The sequence below is a fragment of the Cydia strobilella genome, chromosome 3 (assembly GCF_947568885.1).
Source record: "Cydia strobilella chromosome 3, ilCydStro3.1, whole genome shotgun sequence".
NCBI lineage: Eukaryota > Metazoa > Arthropoda > Insecta > Lepidoptera > Tortricidae > Cydia > Cydia strobilella.
The window spans coordinates 16,431,162-16,452,660 of record NC_086043.1 but is presented as its reverse complement, the minus strand read 5'-3'; the positions used below and the strand labels follow the sequence as shown (position 1 = coordinate 16,452,660).

The 21,499-nt window shown below is 37.7% G+C and overlaps 2 protein-coding genes across 5 annotated transcripts; one reads left to right on the top strand and one right to left on the bottom strand.

The window, feature by feature from the left end:
• The first annotated feature begins 2,547 nt into the window (after positions 1 to 2,547).
• Positions 2,548 to 21,413, top strand: LOC134755994 (sodium-coupled monocarboxylate transporter 1-like). Of its 3 annotated transcripts, none has more exons than XM_063692747.1 (13): positions 2,551 to 2,990; positions 11,066 to 11,225; positions 12,124 to 12,189; positions 12,296 to 12,347; positions 12,490 to 12,557; positions 13,097 to 13,251; positions 13,588 to 13,728; positions 14,574 to 14,792; positions 16,405 to 16,544; positions 16,663 to 16,790; positions 17,267 to 17,433; positions 18,071 to 18,248; positions 21,324 to 21,413. In XM_063692747.1, exons 1-13 carry the CDS (start codon positions 2,782 to 2,784, stop codon positions 21,363 to 21,365), a joined length of 1,725 nt encoding a protein of 574 aa, XP_063548817.1. In that variant the 5' UTR covers positions 2,551 to 2,781; the 3' UTR covers positions 21,366 to 21,413. The 3 variants fall into 3 exon arrangements, 2 of the variants coding, with proteins under 2 accessions (XP_063548817.1, XP_063548819.1); XM_063692749.1 differs by having other exon boundaries at positions 2,854 to 2,990; positions 11,077 to 11,225; XR_010129094.1 differs by lacking the exon at positions 21,324 to 21,413 and having other exon boundaries at positions 2,548 to 2,990; positions 16,663 to 16,761; positions 18,071 to 18,212.
• Positions 7,568 to 11,067, bottom strand: LOC134756011 (pancreatic triacylglycerol lipase-like). Of its 2 annotated transcripts, none has more exons than XM_063692782.1 (4): positions 11,051 to 11,067; positions 8,526 to 8,712; positions 8,033 to 8,427; positions 7,568 to 7,919 (listed from the first exon to the last, which is right to left on the bottom strand). In XM_063692782.1, coding segments are annotated over exons 1-4 (921 nt in total). In that variant the 5' UTR covers positions 11,052 to 11,067; the 3' UTR covers positions 7,568 to 7,581. The 2 variants fall into 2 exon arrangements, with proteins under 2 accessions (XP_063548852.1, XP_063548851.1); XM_063692781.1 differs by lacking the exon at positions 11,051 to 11,067 and adding an exon at positions 8,893 to 8,946.
• Positions 21,414 to 21,499: the final 86 nt, after the last annotated feature.

The following is a 21,499-nucleotide window of genomic DNA, read 5'->3' as shown; positions in this document are numbered from 1 at the left end:
CGTATTTTCGGCAGAAAAATACACTTCGTTTTTCAATTTAAAAAAAAGGCGGTAAAGCAAATCTTATCAATTGTTTTTACTTTTTTCTGTGAAAATATATACGTAAGAACGTTGCTTCTGTAAAATATTTCTATTATATTTGTATTTATTGCGCCATTTTTGCGCCATGTACTATTCGTATATCGAGGTGATTTGTGTGAGCCCATTAAACATACTACTGTTTATACTTATACTAGATGTTTTATTAAAACTCCCTTCGAAACCAGAGTCCAAACTCCAAATTGTACAATGTACAAGAATCAACAGTTAATATGTATATATTCTTTATTCAAATAGGCCTAGCAACAAGCACTTTTAAATTGTCAAGTTTTACAAATATTACAGTTTATCTAAATATATCAGAGCAATTTATTGATGCAGTTATTATTGTTCTTAAAAACTGAATTATTATAGATACGTCAAACTTAATCATAAGAATTTCACAAAAGGATCGTCATAAACCAAAATTGTATGAAAAATACTAGTCTAGAAACTTTTTAGAATAAAAATCTAAATGTCAAAAATACGGATTACCTAATATAGGTACATAATTAGGTATTTATTGAATGGGGAAGGGGGCTGTCAAACTGCTACTAGGTGGCGCCACTAGAGTTTGTGACATGACATTAGTTTGGCCCCACATTTTTTCTTTGAATAAAAAAAAAAGATTAGTTTGGGCTGTGGCGTCGCTTGACAGAAAATGAACAAAACATTTTTTATTTGGATAGTAATATATTAACCTGAAATAAACAGGAAATCAATTTTAAATGTTGATATTGTACATTTTCCTTGATATTTTAAGCATAATATTTTCGAGTGAAAACAGTACATAGCCAAATATACTTAACCTTTCTATGAGGTCTTTTTTAGGGTTCCGTACCCAAAGGGTAAAAACGGGACCCTATTACTATGATTTCGCTGTCCGTCTGTCTGTCACCAGGCTGTATCTCATGAACCGTGATAGCTAGACAGTTGAAATTTTCACAGAAGATGTACTATTTCTGTTACCGCTATAACAACAAATACTAAAAAGTACGGAACCCTCGGTGCGCGAGTCCGACTCGCACTTGGCCGGTTTTTTTCCCTTTTACGGATGCCTCGCATTCCCGTAAAAGTGCTTTTAACTGTGTTACAGTCAGACGTCCATATTTTTCATGAGGATCCATTTTATCGCGTTAAACAGACGATTATTACGTACATGAAAATAACCTACATGCTCCTGTCAAAACAAAACTTTTTTATATAAATGGCTTTGAAACTTTATCCGACAGTTTCTTGGCCTTAGATACTAAATTTAATACTTATACAGAGAGTTTAATTATGAAGTTTTATTAAACATTGGTTTATTAAATACCTACAAATAGTATTTTTTTCAGTTATAAATTTCATACAACGAGTTGGTCGAGTTGTCTCAAACTCTAGTGGCGCCATCTACAATTAGTTTTCAGCCGCCTTCCCCATTATTAATTTCATCATTATTCACATAATAATAAATAATTAATTATTTTCTATCACACTTAATCCCACGGTGTTTCATCATCCATGTATATTAGTCTTGTGTGCTAATAGGCTTTAGAGATAAGCTTACGTTTTACACAATTTTAAAATTCAGACAATTCAGTGATGATATTTGGAAGTTTATTATAAAATCTTACACATTACAATCACTTCTTGCCAAATCGTGTGGCAGAAAGTTCCACACATTTAGTGGAACTTTCTACCAGAAACTGTTGTGAACAGTGTTCACAGTCAGCGAACACTTTCAAAAATAGACTAGATTATACATTTTAGAACTTTGAAAAGTGCAAAATAAAATACAAGTGCTCGATATACACGCATCAGCTCCAAGAGTTGCTAGTGTTTCAAATAAATATTAATAATAAATTACCCATGAATGATTGATGAGGTCGTATCAAAACCAAAACAAATTGTTACGTTAACGATATCTTCTAGTGACCTTTTAATAAGGACATCATCCAATCTCGTAGGGGGCGACCCACACCGAGTCTCGTCTTCACGAACACACACACCTCCCAGACACACACACACACACACACCTCACACAGACCACACGAACCTGTCACCTAGAAGCCGCACCCATGCAACAGAAGTTACGCTCTCATTTTAAAATGACATGCTTAAGTTATGTCAAACTTGGCATGAACAAATGTTCATACATAAATACGTAACAAATAGGTATCTATATAAAAATTCTACTTGCTCTAATTTTTATTACGATTTCCAGCAACGAAAACTAGAACCACACATAATAATATGTACATATTACACACTATTTCAGAATGTAGGTAAAATGACTCTTCTTTCTTGTTTGTCCACGAAATGAGGTGATTAGCAGTGAGACGTAATGGATGATGATAATGAATTATTGGCTCCTTATTTCATAATGTCTTTACTTTGAAAATTTTTTTTTATTTCATTAGAAGGGCTATTTTTGCTAGCATTAAAGGAACATTAAGCATCTAATCCAAAGGAAGTGCGAGTACCGGTATGTTGTCGACTTATCGTCTTGATGATTACACGCCCACTCAAACCTGAGGCCAGCTTGAGGTCTATTTCTAGACAGGAAATCAGCAATTTTTCGTTTAAAATAGTCCATCCGAGCAGTGCACAAAAATCGCGGGCGTATAATTGGAAAATTCATTCATACGGCGTCGTCCCCTAGGGAACAGAGGTGTCCCATACTTGGTTTAGACAAAAAAAACAGTGCAAAAAAATCACAAAATGGATGATCCAATAGATGTGTCAGTGGTTAGAAAGTCATTTCAACATTTTACAATGATTGACTATTCAGTGTTCGTCTTAATGTTAGGCGTGTGCACGGGAATAGGGCTATATTTTGGCTGTGTAAAGAAACAGAAATCTGTGCAGGATTATTTGATGGGTGGGAGGGATATGGGCATCGTTCCTGTCACGTTCTCTTTGGTTGCAAGGTAAGCTTTTTAAACACATCTAATATACAGTCAACGAATTGATCAGATGTATCTGATGCCGACTGTACCTGCCACAATACGAGTATGTTACCTAGATTGTTACCCAAGGAAAGTTCTTTAAATAACTCTGTATTTTTGAACATTTATGACTTTTTGAAACTTTGTTGTTTTAATCGAGTATTGATATTAATATTTATGAAAATTACAAGGCTAACTTAGTCACTCTAATTACACAATTTTGTAAAAAAATTGTGTGCGTGTAATCTTTACGCGCGATTGAAGTAAAACTTCTTTGACGATGACGTTTATCGCTATGTTGGCACTTTGACGTTGCGTGTGTCACTACTGAGCGTTACTTCCGCTAGTCGCGCCTAAAGAAGTTTTACTTCAAAAACTTTTTATAACCTCCTGCCGCCCAAAGACCTATTAAAAGATCTCCGACAAAGTAGTGATTCCGGCCCAAGCATAATTACACTTTTAATTTATACGCGCCCAATGACCTTTTAAAAGTTCTTCAACTTTAACCTGTCATAAAAGTTCAAATTTACCGCCTATTGAATTCAGATACTATATGTCTTTGATTTACCATATTTATTTTTACTTTTAATCGATATTCATGTTAATACAACAATTAATAATTAGAAGGCATGTGGGTCGTAATACATATAAGGTTCTTTATAGGTCTACGGGCTTTAACCGCAATATTGCGTTGGTTGGAGATAGAATTAGGAACAGTGTGATAAGGGAAAAGTGTAGACTGAACGAAGATGTAGTGACAAAAATTGAGAAAGGTATGTTGAGATGGTTTGGACACGTGGAAAGAATGAGTGAAAGAAGGTTAACAAAGAGAGTGTATAAGGGAGAGGTAAAAACGGGAGTTGGAAGGGGCAGACCTCGGCGGACTTTCTCTGATCAGATCGGGGAAATCCTGAGAAAGGCCAGGTCAAGAGCACCCTAAACCGGCGAGCGTGTATGAGGAATGTTATGAAAGTGAAGGAAGCAAAAGGTATGCCAGGATCGTAGCAAGTGGAAATCCGTGATTTCTGCCTACCCCTCCGGTAAAAAGGCGTGATTATATGTATGTATGTATGTATTGGGTTGGTTTGCGGTTGCTGTTTGTTTAACTATTAAAATTTGAATTTAATAAAGTATTTCATTTTAATGTCCCCTTGAAAAGTTAATTTAGTTAATTTCGGCAAAATTATTTATTAAAAACATAAATTCAAATAAGATGGTAGTAAAGAGTAACTATGGGATTTTAATAAGTCTGCGGGCGGTTACTCTTATTTTATAGAAGAAGTTATAGTTAGGCGTCCGCCGGCTCCTTGGATCACTGAGGACGTCCGAATGGCAATGAGGAGGAGGAACAGAGCTTTCGGGCTCTTTAAACGTGACCGCGCGGATGACAACTGGAAACTCTTTAAGGCAGCACGTAATCGTTGCAACCAGGTGGTACGTACAGCGAAGCGGCGTTTTATTCACCGTAATGTTTCCTCTTCGTCTATGGCCGATGTTTGGAAATTTCTGCGATCTCTTGGCCTGGGAAAACCCCCCAACAGTTTTAATGGCAGTTCCTTTTCTCTCAACGACCTTAACAGGCATTTTTCCTCCGCTCCTTCAATTGACACCACTATTAAGGCCACTACTCTTTTGAACATATCTTCTTTGCGTTCTCCTGCCACAGATTCCTTTTCTTTCTGTCCTGTCTCTGAATTTGACATAAAGGTCATTATTAAAGCTATCCAGTCAAAAGCCGTAGGTTGTGATGATGTCAGTCGTTGCATGATTGTGTCAGTCCTCGACTGCGTACTTCCTGTGATAGCTGATATCATCAACTCTTCACTGGCCTCTGGTGAATTCCCTTCTCTTTGGCGTAAAGCTTTTGTGATTCCACTGCCTAAAATTAGTAATCCCACCACTCTCAGTAACTTTAGGCCCATTTCAATTCTTCCTTTCCTTTCGAAAATCGCTGAAGCGGTTGTTCATAAACAACTTTCGGTCTTCGTTTACTCGCATAACCTTTTAAGCCCTTTGCAGTCCGGTTTCCGACCAAGTCATAGCACCAGTACTGCGCTTGTTAAGGTAACAGAAGACATTAGGCGGGGCATGGAGAATCAAATGGTCACGGTCCTTATTCTTATTGACTTCTCTAACGCATTTAATACCGTTGACCATGACATTCTCCTTGCCTTGCTCAAACATATCAGTGTCTCTGAAACAGCCCTTAACTGGATTACTGCCTACTTGCGGGGGCGCCAGCAGGCAGTTCAAGTCAACCGGTCTTTGTCTGACTGGTGTGATCTGGCAACTGGCGTGCCTCAAGGAGGTATCTTATCTCCACTTCTTTTTTCCACTTTTATCAATTTTATTACACCTGACCTTCGCTCTTCCTACCATCTGTATGCTGACGACTTGCAACTCTACGATCAGTGCTCCGTGACTGACCTCCCAACTTGCATTGGTAAACTTCACCTGGACCTTTTGCATATCCAGCAGTGGTCTGAGAGGTTTGGCCTCTTTGTAAATCCGTCAAAGTGCCAGGCTATCGTTATAGGTAGTTCCAGACAGCTTGCAAAACTAGACTTGGACGCACTTGCACCTGTAAGCTTTAACGGCTCCCCAATAAGATTTAGTCAGAGCGTTAAAGACTTGGGTGTTCTTTTTGACAATACCCTGAGTTGGAGGGCACAGGTTACTGAAATCAGCCGTAAGGTCATGGGCTCACTTCATTCTCTCAACAAACTGAAACACTTTTTACCGATCAAAACTAAAGTTGCATTAATGAACACCCTTATACTGCCCATTATTGATTATGGTGATGTTTGTTATCCGGACTTAAACGAAGAGCTTCTCGACAAATTGGATCGCCTGATGAATAACTGCATTCGCTTCATTTTTTGCCTCCGCAAATATGATCACATTTCTTCCTTTCGCTCTCAGCTTGGCTGGCTTCCAATTCGACAACGTCGCAATATTCGCTTGCTTTCCACTCTCTTTTCTGTGCTTAACGATCCACACTCTCCTGAGTACCTCAAATCCTTATTTCAATACTACGGCATTTCTCGCGACCGCCAACTTCGCTCTTCTGGCAATATGTCTCTGTCCATCCCTTTTCACCGAACCGGGTTCATGTCGTATTCGTTCACTGTGCAGGTGGCGCGCCTTTGGAACGGACTTCCTTTTAACATAAAAAATGCGCCAAATAAGTTCGCGTTCAAAAAATCCTTACGTGCTTTCTATGCTAGCGGAAAGAAAGTTTCTTAGTGTATTTTTATTAGTTTCATAATGAGTCTCGTCGTTATTTATATATATATTATATATAGTATATATGTATATTATATTTGTATATATGTGATTATATGTTATTTTTATTTTATTTTTGCTGTTGTATTTGTAGCACCGCCCACAATTTCTCTGCTTAGCCTTAAGGTTGACTGGTAGAGAATGCCTTATGGCATTAAGTCCGCCTTTTGTACTGTAAGGTTTTCTTTTGTGCAATAAAGATTAAATAAATAAATAAATAAATAAAATAGTATAAGTTAGGTAATTTTTCCAGTTTATTAGTTTTCCACTGCTTTTGTAGAATTGTATATACACTGTATTTTTATAATCAAATTGTCAAAGTAAGATAATAAGCTGCTTGTGTCCAATATTATTCGTAGCATGTGGCAAAAGTAGGTAATTTTTTTTTTGAATAATATTGTACATAAAATGCGTTATTTAGTTCTCATATATTTAAAATATGTTACAGAAGCGGGGTAAATCAACGTGAAGGCACAGGCAATAGGTACACAATCTAGGAAAAAAAATTTTTTCGAGTTAGTGGCCCAGAGTCCTATAAAAAGACATCGAATTTCGATGTTTCTTTTTCTTAATCTTCTACTGATACCCTTTATGATGCCAAAAAAATCTCACACCTTTAATACAATCCCCCAATAATATAATCATACGTACGTCGAAGTCTTGGGTCGGAACCATGTGAACATAAAAAAGGCCCCTGGGCTTGTATCCCATCTGACGAAAAAAATTATGGGCGGCAGGAGGATATATCTCTTTTAGACGCCTATAAAATTGTTTCAAACTTTGGAAATAATTTCACTAGTTTCATAATTCTTTGATAAAAAAGTATGTTTATTTTCTCAATATTTAAAGGCATATAACAACAGACATAAATTCATAAAACGGAATTGTAGCTTTTATTTTTTAAATACAAAGTACTTCGGTACTTATCTTATATACAAAACACAACTTTAAAAAAATAATAATTTGGTTTTACAAAGACAATATCTTTAGTAAGGCCAACTTCTTCCGGTTGTTAACCCGAATATTCCAGCTCTGAAACAAAGACATTACAATTTGAAAATAAAATAATAATAAAACACAATAGATCACAGGACATTAAAAATCATGCTAGAATGGGTTATTGAAAATGAAAACAATTTAATCAAAACAAATGAAAACAAAACAATAGTGTAATAGGTAACATGTAGCATAAATTAGAAGGTAGTCACTAGGTAGAAGTAAAAAAAGTTAATATTGTTACAAAATACACGGATGCCAGGTTTGTTATCTTGAAAATTAAATAAGAATCTCACCCTCGCTTTGTAAGAACGCCGTTGCCCATTTGGAATGTGTCTCCCGAGCACTTGCTGTTTCGAGCTTGGTTGATGTTGTCGCATAGACGTCCGATGAGATGGTTGTTAATGACAGTGGAGGCAAACAGCTCGTAGGCACGGCTGTGGGAGCACGTGCTAATCCAGCAGCCAGGCTGGCGGTTTCTGCCACCGTTGGGGTAGAAGTTGGCATCACAGATGGGGTCGAAGATGCCGAGGAGACCACCATCAGTATGAATACACTCAACGTAGGCGCCTGCGTTGGCGTCTAAGGCGTTACTGTTTCCACCCCATAGTGGGCCGGCGGGGTCTAGACCTACATACGTAAATAAAAGTAGTGCTCAGTATGTCGTTTAAATAGCGGCAAAAATAATTATTTATATCAATCGCAGGATAGCGTAACCGTAAGTTCTGTAAATTTAAACATACCAGTTATTCGGACGGGCTGTCCGCCCGCTACGCGGCCAGCAATGCCAACGACGTGAGCTCCCAGACTGAATCCGACCAGGTGGACATTGTTCCAATTTCCTCCAGCGGTATTGATCAGCCACACCAAGAAATTTCCCAGGGACTCTCCAACACTGGGAACACCACGGACGGCAGATACGTAAAAACCGTTAGCCAGAGCGTTCCAGTCCACTACGATGACGTTGGCATCAGAAACGCCCAAGAAGGCATCTGTAATTAGAGGGTTCATGGCACTGTTTCCATTACTATTCCATCCATGGACGATAACCTTCAGCGGGCGACTGGCAACGTAGTTGGAAGACCAAATGGTATTAGCATCCCCATGAACAATTACTTGCGGGTTGGTTGGATTCAATCTGAAAATAAATTTTAATATTAGTCTAGGCTTTAATTCTAAATTGCATTTATATATGATGTTTGATGTTTGAAAAATTAATCAATAATAATTTCTGACCTGGTGTAGAGCCAGTACGCATTATTGTTGCCGTTTCTGTTGAGCAAGAGGCCTTCATCAGCTGATTCCTGCAGGTCTACTAGATAGGGTACTCCTTCGCCATCAGGCATCCAGATATAGCGGCTTTCGCCCTCGACATAGTGGCTGTTATCCCCAGGCACCAGAGGGACAGCATTTCCAGCGCACACTAAGAAACAGATATAAGAGAAGAAAGGGTTATTAATTGAAGTACAGTCCTGATTTAATAAATATTTTGTACCATATTTCCGTTAACCACTTAATTTAACTGGTAAGTAGCAAAAAACAATAATTAATAAAACTCGACTTTTTTGTAGTATGTGTTAAAGATAATAAGTAAATTACTAACACGCTATAAGAGCGGAAAGTACCACCAACAGCTTCATGGTTATTGTTATTGGGAACTTCGGTTACACTTACCACTATTTATTCAAAAGTTAATCATACTAAGATATTTATCGTAATACCATTATTAATTGTTTTAAGAAGTGATAAAGATTTTTAGATAAATATAATCCTCGCCTATGCGTAATTAGGCGTCATAACTACGCCTACTTACTACGTCTAGTTTTAAATGAATATTGTATTTTAGGCGAGAGTGACTTTGCAGAGCGTGTACTCTCTCTTCCGGAAATAGTTTTTTCCAATTCGCGATTTTTGCCATTCGCAATTTTTACCATTTTATTTTTTCTCAATAGCTTCCTTTCCCGAAAGCATTTCTAACCATTCGCATATTTTCCCATTAATTTTATTTTCCAGTAGCTTATTTACCTTTACGTTTTCTAACCATTCCGTCCATTTCTATAAGGGTTCCGTATCTCAAAAGGAAAAAACGGAACCCTTATAGGATCACCCGTGCATCTGTAGTCTGTCTGTCTGTCTGTCTGTCTGTCACAGCCAATTTTCTCCGAAACGAATGGACCAATTAAGTTGAAATTTGGTATACATATGTAAGTTTGTGAACCAAAGACGGACATGTAACGTAAACAAATGAATTTTAAATACGGGGGCCACTTTTGGGAGGTAAATTAAAAAAAATAAAAATAACGTTTTTCAAACTATATCGTGTTACATGTCAAATGTCAATGTCTATAATTGCCTGTGCACATGAGAATATAGTTAGGCAAACCCAAGGGAAGAATATCTATATTCTCAGCGACAGTCAAGCTGCACTCAAAGCGCTTAAGGCGCCTAGAGTGGACTCTAGACTGGTATACAATGGCATCCAAGCTCTGAACAAGCTTGGAAGGCAAAACAAAGTGCAACTGGTGTGGATCCCAGGGCACGAGGGATTCATGGGCAATGAAAATGCAGATGAACTTGCCAGAGCCGGATCTGCAAACAACCTTATAGGTCCGGAACCATTCGTGGGGCTTTCACAGGGAACCATCACAACGGCTATCAAAGACCTTACTAAGACCAAACACCGGAAGAATGGGACAGTCTGACGGGTCTAAAGCACTCAAAGCTCTTTATACAAGGGGTAGACTCTGGTTGGAGCAAAAAGCTTTGGAAACTTAGCAAACGGCAACTCCAAATAATAACGGGGGTGTTTACTGGCCATTACGGGGTCAAGGGAATCCTGGCCAAGATGGGGCACGCTGACAACACCGATTGTCGTATGTGTGGCGAAGAGGAAGAGACAATAGATCACCTTATGTGTGAATGTCACGCCCTCGCCAGACAAAGAATGAAGGACTTTGGAACAGGCTACCTGGTACCAAAGGAATTCAAAAAGCTACCCATAAGGTCCATCATCCGGCATATGGAGATGGTGGGGAAGGCTCTTGAGTAGCGGACGGATCTTTCCTAGGGGGTAACTGCACAAAAGATCCCTATGGGTCGAAGTGTATCCGTAAGGGCCCCCGAAACTATAAGATAAGATACATGTCAAATGAAAGAGCTCATTATGAGAATTTCAAATATATTTTTTTTATAAACAGGATAAACAGTTTAGAAGTTATTCAAGAAAATAGGCAAACAATGACCATTCCCCCCTTTATCTCCGAAACTACTGGGTCTAAAATTTTGAAAAACATACAAAATAGATCTTTACCTATAGATCACAGGAAAACCTATTAGAAATGTGCAGTCAAAAGTGAGTCGGATTAATTACTTAGTTTTTGATCCGACCCCTACGGGTTTTTTAAAGACATTTCACTCACGTTTCACATAAAAAGTACATTGTTTAAATTGTTCAATGTACGGAACCCTTAGAACGCGAGTCCGACTCGCACTTGGCCGGTTTTACATATCTGTTTAGCCCTATGATTGACTGGTAGAGAATGCAGTTTTTTGTATTTTGTGCAATAAAGTTTAAATGAATAAATAAACCTGACAGTTTGGACGCTTTGGAGTTTGACTACCACATCTACATATTTAGAGTTAGACCAAGAAAAGTATAAGTCATAATTTCAAAGAAGTTTGACGTTTAAAATAACCCTTGCACTGCGTTTGCTATCAAAATCGTTGCAGACTTTTCTTGGTCTAACTCTAGGTATACCTACTGAAATATGTTACAGCTTTATTTCAGGTATTTCCTTGCTGGGTACACCGACGGAGCTTTACTTATACGGGACGTCATACGTTTTTTTCCTTACCGGAGCCTGCCTAATGTCAGTCGTCATCTCTTTTACTTTCATGCCAGTATTACACGATTTACAAATAACATCGGCTTATGAGGTGTGTACTGTTTTGATTTTCTTGGGATTAAGTAAAGCCTGACCATAATGATCACGCGCCATGTTGTGGAATTTCACTGGAACAAATTTTTTCATACTATACTGAAGTCTGTCACCCTATACTTACATGAGAATAACAGCGCCCTCTTGACAATGATCATATATTACTGGTCAGGCTGTACTTAACTTTTGCCTTGAAAGTGGAGTTGAAAATTGAGAAAATGAGTGACATTCTGCTGTGCAGTGTATTAATTACTGCCGCGACAAAAACGTTCAATCCGTCACTAGTTTTATCAAAGAAATTAACAGTGACAGTGGCCGCGTGAACACCGCGACTCAGCAGTAACACAGCTACAGTTTCCACCTGAACCACAGAATAAGTAATAGTACTACCGAACAGAAAGGAAACTTCCTACAAAACCGATGTTTGACAGCGGTTCTGGGACGAATCATCCTGTCCCTTTCTTATGTATGGTACTATCCCTTTCGGCTATGTAGGGTTGTCAAGATTCAAGTAATTATCTTATTTGTGGTCGTACTAAGAACTGCTCGGAGCAATGCTGAGCCGAACGGAGCCGAGAATACCCGAAAGGAAGAGTTTTGCACCCCTGCCCGAATGTCACCTTTAAGGCTATATTTCCATTTGCGACGCCGCATTGCTGCCAGCTGCATTGCCGCAGGAAATATCACTGTTACCGTATGTCAATGCCTTCGCAATTCAGTCTCGCAATTCGGGTACGATGAACTGTATAACGCAGTAGAAGTAGGTATAGGTAATTCTAATTACGATTCAATGATAGTTTTGACATCCTCTTCTGATTTGTTCCTCTTTGTTTGGTTTGGGTTGGGTGTCTCGTGTATATTTTTACGTATATTTAATGTGTGTTTATTTATTTCAGTACTTAGAACTTCGTTACGATAAACGGGTTCGTTTATTTGGTTCTATCATATTTAGTTTTTATTTGGTGAGTAATAATTCAATAACAAACTTAAATTCAATAACAAACATGTATTTAATTAATTCATGTCTGACGTTTAAGATAAGATAAAAGTATTTGTCTTTAATTTCAGATGGCGTGGTTACCCATTGTGATATACGTGCCAGCTTTAGCATTTAATCAAGGTGCGTTGCTAATAAATATGCCCCTAGCTACATCATCTTTTAGGTATCATTAATTCCGGGAAATGAATGTTTAATAAGCGGTGCAGTTTGAATCATGCTTTTGTAAATCGTATTATAATGTCTTCTGTCCGTTCCATTTCAGTAACCGGTGTCAACATTCATATCGTCACCCCAATCGTATGCTTTGTTTGCATATTCTATACATCATTGGTAAGAACTTTTTTTAAACTAACACGGGACTTATCTCGTACGTCGTTACGTTTGTTTGTGGCCTGACGTTTCGAACGTGACGTTACGTTCGTGGTCGTGGCAACTATGCCAAAATTTGCTTATACACGAATTATTTCCCCTGTATTTCCTTTGTTTGGTGGACTATAAAGTCCGTATGAACTAGTATGAAGTTTAGTGAAGGAGCCCAATTCAGATTTAACAACTTGTCACGGTTTTGAATTTATTTTATACGACCTTGAAGATTGCTTCCGCTGATTTGTGTCAAACGGAACGAAGTGAAAGTCGGACCTGAGATGCGCGCCAATCATCGAGACGATTGTCAAGGTCGTATCAAAACCAGTTCAAAACCACACAAATTGTTAATTGAGAATCAACCCCCTGTTCTCCGTAGTCATAACGACATTAACTAGGTACGAACACTAAGTGATTAACTTTATACTTATGCATACCAAGTTCAATTGAAATGAGTGTCTACCTACTCCATTTCCTCTCTTTGACATTCTTTCATTATTTTACAGGGAGGTTTAAAAGCCGTTGTTTGGACGGATGTGATACAAACTATAGTGATGACTGGCGCAATGATTTTAGTCATCATCAAAGGGACAATCATTGTTGGCGGCTTTGGCGAAGTCTGGCGACGAAACTGGAATACAGGAAGGATAGAAATGCCCTCGTAAATATTACTTTTTTGCTCGTAATCTGATTGATCGCATGTATTTTTTTTATTAGTTATAATTCTAATGCCTTTAGGTTTATCGGTTATCTCAGGCAGTTGGGAAAAAGTTGTGCGGTGATTTTCTAGTAGGAGGAAATACAAGACCGTTGGGACTAAAACTATGTAGTTTATATATTACATTTGCAGCCAAGCTTTCAATCAATCTGTAGCTGATCACAATAAGTTCTTACCTACCAACGGCCTCAGGCAAACTGTAGGCCTATAATACCCTTTATGCCTTACCAAAAGTATTTTCTAACAAGTAATTAGTTAAATTAACACGAATTTTTTCAGACTTCACTTTGATTTGACTGATCGACATACTATTTGGTCCGTCTCCATTGGGTCCATGTTTTATTGGATTGGCAATATAGCGGTCAATCAATCTATGATGCAGAGATTTTTGTCCCTACCAGACTTGAAATCGTCAAAAAGGTAAGTCGAAATGAATAACATCACAGAAAACTTGGTAGGGCAACTTCGAGCGAAGGATGTTTGTCTGAAATACAATGTTTTTTTGCGATAAAAAAAACGATAATAAACATTACACTTGTTACTCTTGGTAGCCCTTTAAGCGATTTTTAATAGGAAAGGGGACGATCACTTCTCTATACAAACGTAGTTCCCATTTTCCTCTCTGGATATTTACATTTTAGAAAGTATGTTTACACAATTTGATGTATATATTTATTGACCATAGCTATGCTCCTTCGTTAGATTTTATCGATTTTGTGATTATTATAAGAGTAAAGAATGACTCACGTTAGACCGGGCCGTGACAGGGCCGGAGCTTCCGGCGCTTCGTTTTCTATGGAAAGCACCACGTGATCACCTGTCATGTCATAGAAAAGTAAGCGCCGGAAGCTCCGGCCCAGTCACGGCCCGGTCTAACGTGAGTCATCCTTTAGGAGCGAAAATCAAATTCCATACAAATTTTTAAATGCTCCTAATTCTTATAATAATTAAAAATAAAATCAAACCCTCTTCGTTTTTGATAGGTGTGGTTGATTGTGTGTCAAAATATTTTCAAAAATGTTAATATCCAGAGAGGAAATTAAAGGAAAGGCGGTTTCGGGGCGGTCGTCCATTTTCTTCTTAATCATTTGATCAACTTTATTTCATGAAATAAAACTATGAAAACGGATTATATCGCGTATATTGAATTTGTAATACAATGCGATATAATCCGTTTTCATCATAGTTTTATTTCATGAGTAACTATCGCGGTAACCGAAGAGAATATTAACTTTATTTCACCTAATGAGTATACTTTTTTTTAGGGCTGTGTGGGGTTTTCTAGGTGGCATAGCATTGATAGTGTTAATCTGTGCCTTCAGCGGGATGCTAGCATACGCTAGATACTACGACTGTGATCCCCTGGACTCTAAGCTGGCTCTGGCCAAGGATCAGATTTTGCCGTTGTTGGTTATGGACGTCCTAGGAGAATGGAATGGCTTGCCGGGTATCTTTGTTGCTGGAGTGTTTAGTGCAGCACTCAGGTTGGTTGAATATCCTCCTAAAGCCCAGCCAAACAAAAAAAAAAACCGGCCAAGTGCGAGTCGGACTCGCGTTCCAAGGGTTCCGTATATTACACAATTTAAACAATGTATTTTTTATGTGAACCATGAGTGTGAAATGTCTTTAAAAAACCCGTAGGGGTCGGATCAAAAACTAAGTACTTAAGTCCGACTCACGCTTGACTGCAATTTTAATAGGTTTTCCTGTAATCTATAAGTAAAGATCTATTTTGTTTATTTTTTTCAAAATTTTATACCCAGTAGTTTCGGAGATAAAGGGGGGGAATGGTAATTTTTTGCGTATTTTCTTGAATAACTTCTAAATTATTTATCCTAAAATTGTAAAAAAAATATATTTGAAAATCTCACAATGAGTTTGAAAAACTTTATTTTTTAATTTTCTCATTTACCCCCCCAAAAGTGGCCCCCATGTTTAAAATTCATTTGTTTGCGGTACATGTCCATCTTTGGGTCACAAACTTACATATGTATACCAGATTTCAACTTAATTAGTCCAGTAGTTTCGGAGAAAATAGGCTGTGACAGACGGACAGACAGACAGACAGACAGACAGACAGACAGATCCTATAAGGGTTCCGTTTTTCATTTTTGAGGTACGGAACCCAAAAAGTCCAAAATTTGCCAGTGAAGTTTGAACCTATAAGGATTTGCCACACTGGATGCGTTCTGCGAGCAGCGGTCAGGTCAAACTTCAACTTTGCTGTCAATGTTGTTCATACATAATGCGGGTTTGACCTGACCGCTGACCGCAGAACGCATCCAGTGTCGGAAATCCTATAATGTCGTGTAGGGAATATGTTTAGTTGATTTTGTTTTGAACAAGTTTGGTAACAAATCAAATTATTTTATTAAATATTTTGATTTGTGTTTTTTAAGTAGTCACACTACTATATATAAATCAAAAACTGTAATATATGACATCTATTACAGTTTTTGATTTTGTTTTGTTTTAAAATTAAATAAAACAGAACAAATGCAATTCAAAATTAATTTTAACAAGCAGAAACGTCTGCGAACGATGCTATCCAGAGGCCGTGAGTTCAAGTCTCACCCAAGGCAAAAAAAAAACCACTTTTAAATTTATTCTAATGATTGACATGATTTACATTTCCTAGAACTTAATAAGTACTATAGATAGGACTGTAAGCCTTTGGAGGCTATGTATTTCTTTAACTCAAGGGCCTGTTTACACATTGATCAGTGTCTAATGCTAGCTCAAACTCGTACTGAACACTAATCAATGTATATTATAACAGGTCGGACCCTAACATTAATCTGCTTATACATAGGTAAAAATACCCTTAACTTACAGTTGCGATTTTCAATGCAATTTGTTACAGGCACAGAGGGCCTACCGCGAAAAACGAAAATCGTAATTTCGTTATCTGCCTATTTGTGCGATAAGAGACCGATTAACAAAATCGTTCTTTTTTGCGGTAGGTCTTTAAGTCTTTATTTTGATACAATTATTATTTAAATGAATGGAATTTTCTATATTATACAAATAAAACGTTAAACATGATTCGGCACCTTTCCTCTAAGATTAAAATTTTCTTTCGCTGTCATGTTTCAGTTCGCTGTCAACTGGGCTTAATTCAATGTCTGCTGTAGTACTGGAGGACTTTTGGAAGCCGTTTTTCAGGCAGCCGTCACACAAGGAGACACAAATACTTATGCGCGCCGTGGTCGTAGTTATTGGATGCATATGTGTCGGTATGTAAACACAGTGTATCTGATTGATTTCAAACTAATATGTATAATATACAGTTTTTTGGTAAATACAATTTCGCATCGTGGGGCATCGCATTCTATTCTATTCTATTGTTTATAGGCCTAGTGTTTATTGTTGAGAAGTTGGGATCTGTTCTACAATTGTCAATGAGTTTGTCATCTGCATCAATGGGCCCTCTGACTGGTGTATTCCTCATGGGTCTATTCTTACCGTTTATTGATTCTACGGTAAGTACGAGTATTAATACTGAAATAATTTTCTAGATATAATGAAAATATAGTAGTAATAGAACAACACCATGTGCCTACATATTTACTTATTTGCGTTTTCTGCTCTCTGAATTCTCTAAAAGGTTTAGTGTCCTTATATTTTTACTGGATGGTGGCTTGAACGTATAGGATGAAGGGGTTAACTTACGAAAATAATAAAATAGTTTGGTACAGTCAACATTAAAATTAGCGGATCAAACTACCCGTCAAAAGTATGACTGTACTATTCTATAACAACTTAACAAAAAGAAATATGTCTCTATATGTAGATGTAACAATTGGACTGTGACAAACCTTCCGACGCGAACTGTAGACATTATATAGCTATATCTATTTGGAAAAGTATTTAAGGGTGTCAGATACTTTTGCCTCGTTGTTTCATCCGCTACTATTGATACTGACTGTACTTCGTGGTAACCGATTATGTTTTCCAGAGCGCCTTGAGCGGGGGCGTGTTTGGTCTGCTTACTTCTTGGTGGGTGGCGGCGCAGGCGCAGCTCGCGCAGGCGCACGGGTCCCTGCGTTTTAAAGAAAAACCCCGTTTTCTGCACAATTGTACTTACACGTTCCCCGAGAAAACCGTACTGGAGGCGACCGAGCAGTAAGTCTATATACATCTACCTATTTACCGTCATATAATTTTGTAATAAGGATTCACGTAATAAAGTTGGTATTAAAAACAGAGAACCATTAAAAATTCAATAAAACAGAATAGGTACATCATTTAAATATAAAGTTGTAATAAAATGTAGAAATAAAAAGTAAGGTCCTATCGATCTCTCTTTTAATATCATTATTGTTTATTAGTAGGGTAGACCGAGGCGAATCGGGTCACAAGGCGAATTGGATCACGATGAAAAATCCGTTGATATTTCAAATATTGTATTGATTTGAGCACATTAAAATTGCACCGTGCGTCTCTTCTCATTGGCTTGCGACGCCAGTCATAAGAAATATTTTAATTATGAATAGATTTTTAGTTTGTTCCGATCGCCCTGCGATCCAATTCGCCTCGGTCTACTATATATATGTTCTTTTGTTATTCTTTTGTTACTTAAAAATTAACGGTTATTTAATAATTGATTACGTTTTGCAATGCAAACCTTTTGCTACTGGTCTAATATAAACAACTTAGTTTGTACACTTGCTTGCTTATGAGTTAGTTATTTGTAATTTTAACAAAAGGTAGTACTGCAATGATAATGATGACGACCATTATTTATTGTTTTTTTTTTCAGTGAAGTGGCCTACTTATACAGGATATCGTACTTTTGGTACACAGCATTCGGATGCATTGTAACTGTAGTCGTGGCGTGTCTCATCAACCTCTGGCCGCAGAAGAAAAAAGAAAAACACTTCAACGAGCTGCGACTTTACGCACCTTTCATAAGAAAATGGATAGCAAACAAATTTCAGGTACGTCATTTTGTTAGCCATGGATATTTCTTTCAAACTAAACGGACTGACGGTTTTAAGTAATTTAACACATGAGTGTCTTTTAACGTTTTAGTAATTTTTAATTTTTCAGGCTTTTTATCTAATAACCTCTAGCAGGAATGATAAAACAAGTTACAGAGCCATGTCGTAGAAAAAACACGATTTTATTTACAGTCATACTAAAAGAGTGTAGGTATGTATTTAGGTATATCTTAAAAATAAGTAACCAATCACTTGCTTTTGGTGGGAGCTTTAGTAACGATCAGTCACCTTTATTACTTAGGCGAATATACTTACAAAATATCAAGCAAAGAATAATCGTTACCACTTCCGAGTTCAATGATAAAATAAATAGCTCTTATTCAACATTGTTGACACCAATTATCAGACAGTGATTGAAAACCGAGTCAATTGCCGACAATCGATTATTGGATTATAATAGTCTTCCTATTGTTGTTATTACATTTTACACCTCGTGGTCTTCCTGTGTAGATATGTTATCAAATATTTTATACGTCTTAAACTAAATTTGCCTAATTCTTGATATATCGCTGCGTGTGCTAAATAGCTCCTAAAACTATTTAGAATTATCATCATCATCATCATCCTGTCCTGGCCGGTTTCGGCCTCGGCGACTAAGTTTTTCCTGGCTAGTGAGAGTAGTGAGAGCGACGAGTGAGCTCTAAGGTGGCTGACGTAGCCTATTTTTGCAGTAAATGTACGGCCACACTCACCGCAGGTCAGCACCCCTCCGACAAAATTGTGGTTTATGACCGCAGGTGGTCGGGCCTTTAACTCGTCACGCTTCGCGTCAAGTTCGACTCGCCTCTGCTCTTCAAAGGCTTGCACTTTTGTGCTCACTGTATGCCTCCATTTCGGCAGATCTTGTGCCGAAGTTTCCCAGGGCGATGATTCAATGTCACATCTCCGCATGTGACGCTTTAGCACATCTTTGTAGCGCAAAAGTTGGCCGCCCTGTTTCCGCTTGCCACTTTGCAACTCTTAGAAGATGCGCTTAGCAACTCATAAGGGAGACAAGACCACACCATCGCAATATAGCATTATAGGAATTAAGTATAAGCTTTGAGTTCCCTTCACCTTTTGAGTCACCCTTATTACTCAGGCGAATACGTTACCACTTCTGAGTTCAATCATTTAGTAAATAGCTCTAATTCAAACTTGTTGACACCAATTATCAGACAGTGATTGAAAACCGATTCGTTGCCGACAATCGATTATTGGATTATAATAGTCTTCCTATTGTTATTGTTACATTTTACACCTTCCTGTGTAGATATGTTATAAAATATTTCATATGTGTGTTGAAACTCTCGTACACAATATGTCATAAAACTCATAAACTAATTATGCCTAATTCTAGATGTATCGTTAATTATGGGTACAGATAAAACCTGGTCTAACTGTTGACATATGTATTATTTTGTATTACTAAGGGTATGATCTGAGGATATTTTTAAGCCATATGTGATATAAGAAGGTTTCTCATTTTTATTTTATTTTAGATACTTAATGATGCTTTCAATACCGTCTAGCAAATATGATTTGGACAAGCATATCAAGCTTAATTTGAGACTATTTCACTGACTCCTTGATACGATTTAAAGAAACAAAAGGTTAACATGTTGCCAAAACATGTTATCTAAGTGTCCTTTTCATGATTTCTCAATTGAGAGTCAACCAGGGACCGGACAACCCTTTCCGCGATAAAACCCTTTCAATGGGCGACATTTAAACACGGCTAACACATTGAAAGACTTTCCCTTTTGAACTGCAAGCCCATTCATACCCTTACCTTTGACTAACCCTTACCGAAAAGCTAACCAAAAATAAGGCTAGCTCTTAATAAGGGTTACCCTTATCTTTAAGCGCTTTTTATAAAGGTTTCCCTTTGCGTGAAAGAGACAGGATTAGTATATATCTACGGTAGTGTATGAAAAGGAAAGAAAATACGTGCCTAGTCAAAGAACGCCGCCGTCGCCGCCGACGATCGCTCGGATTCGAAGTAATGTGTGCTTTATGAACAAGGTAGATGACTTAAATTAGCACGCTTATATGCTAAAAGGGAAGCCCTTTATAAGGCTAACCCTTATAAGCAATATGCAAGGTGTTGGTGAGCGGATGATAAGGGTTTTGTAAGGGTATTTGGGCTACCGATTACTCAAATGTGGTAGCTTTATATAAGGGTTTTTAAAAGCAAAACAAAGGGTTTCGTCTGGCAAAGGGTATGGTGAGTTAAGCCTTATGCAATACCCTTATAAAACCCCGATAAGGGATAGCGGGCCGGTCCCTGGAGTCAACAGAATAAATGCGGTGAATTTTAATTTTTACTTACATAAAAACGACTTTCTACGCAACATTTTGGATTCTCGTCAATATCTGACGTAAGCGGAATGAGGGAAGCATCTAAAAGAATCTACCAAAATTCAAAGCCTAATGACATACGGACATACATGACGTTGAACCGCTGGTGGCCTAGCGGTAAGAGCGTGCGACTTGCAATCCGGAGGTCACGGATTCAAACCCCGGCTCGTACCAATGAGTTTTTCGGAAAATATGTACGAAATATCATTTGATATTTAGCAGTCGTTTTTCAGTGAAGGAAAACATCGTGAGGAAACCGGACTAATCCCAACAAGGCCTAGTTTCCCCTCTGGGTTGGAGGGTCAGATGGCAGTCGCTTTCGTAAAAACAAGTGCCTACGCCAATTCTTGGGATTAGTTGCCAAGCGGACCCCAGGCTCCCATGAGCCGTGGCAAAAATGCCGGGACAACGCGAGGAATTGACAATATTTTTATGAACATAAATGTATTAAATTTATCTCTAAGTGTGTCTCTCTGAAGCACCACCCCACAGTAAAGTAAATACCATATAAGATCACCAGTATTGTAACTATTTGGCTTGGCGCCGACTTTAAACGTATCAGTTTTGCTAGTGCATATAAAACGGGATAATATTTTATTTTATCCTTTTTGAAGTCGGTTTTACTTTTTTTTCACATAAAATACATGTAACGTTTTTGTTTTTTTATTTCAGATCAAAGTGAACAACGGTGATGTTGAACTACAGAAAAGATAAAATTCGTAAAATGAAACTTGGTGTAAATAAATAAGCTTTACATAATAATAGGAACTTTATTGTTGATAATTTGTACATAATCTGCGATAAATATCATGTAAAAATGGCGGTTTCAGAAAGGCTTTTTTGTAAAA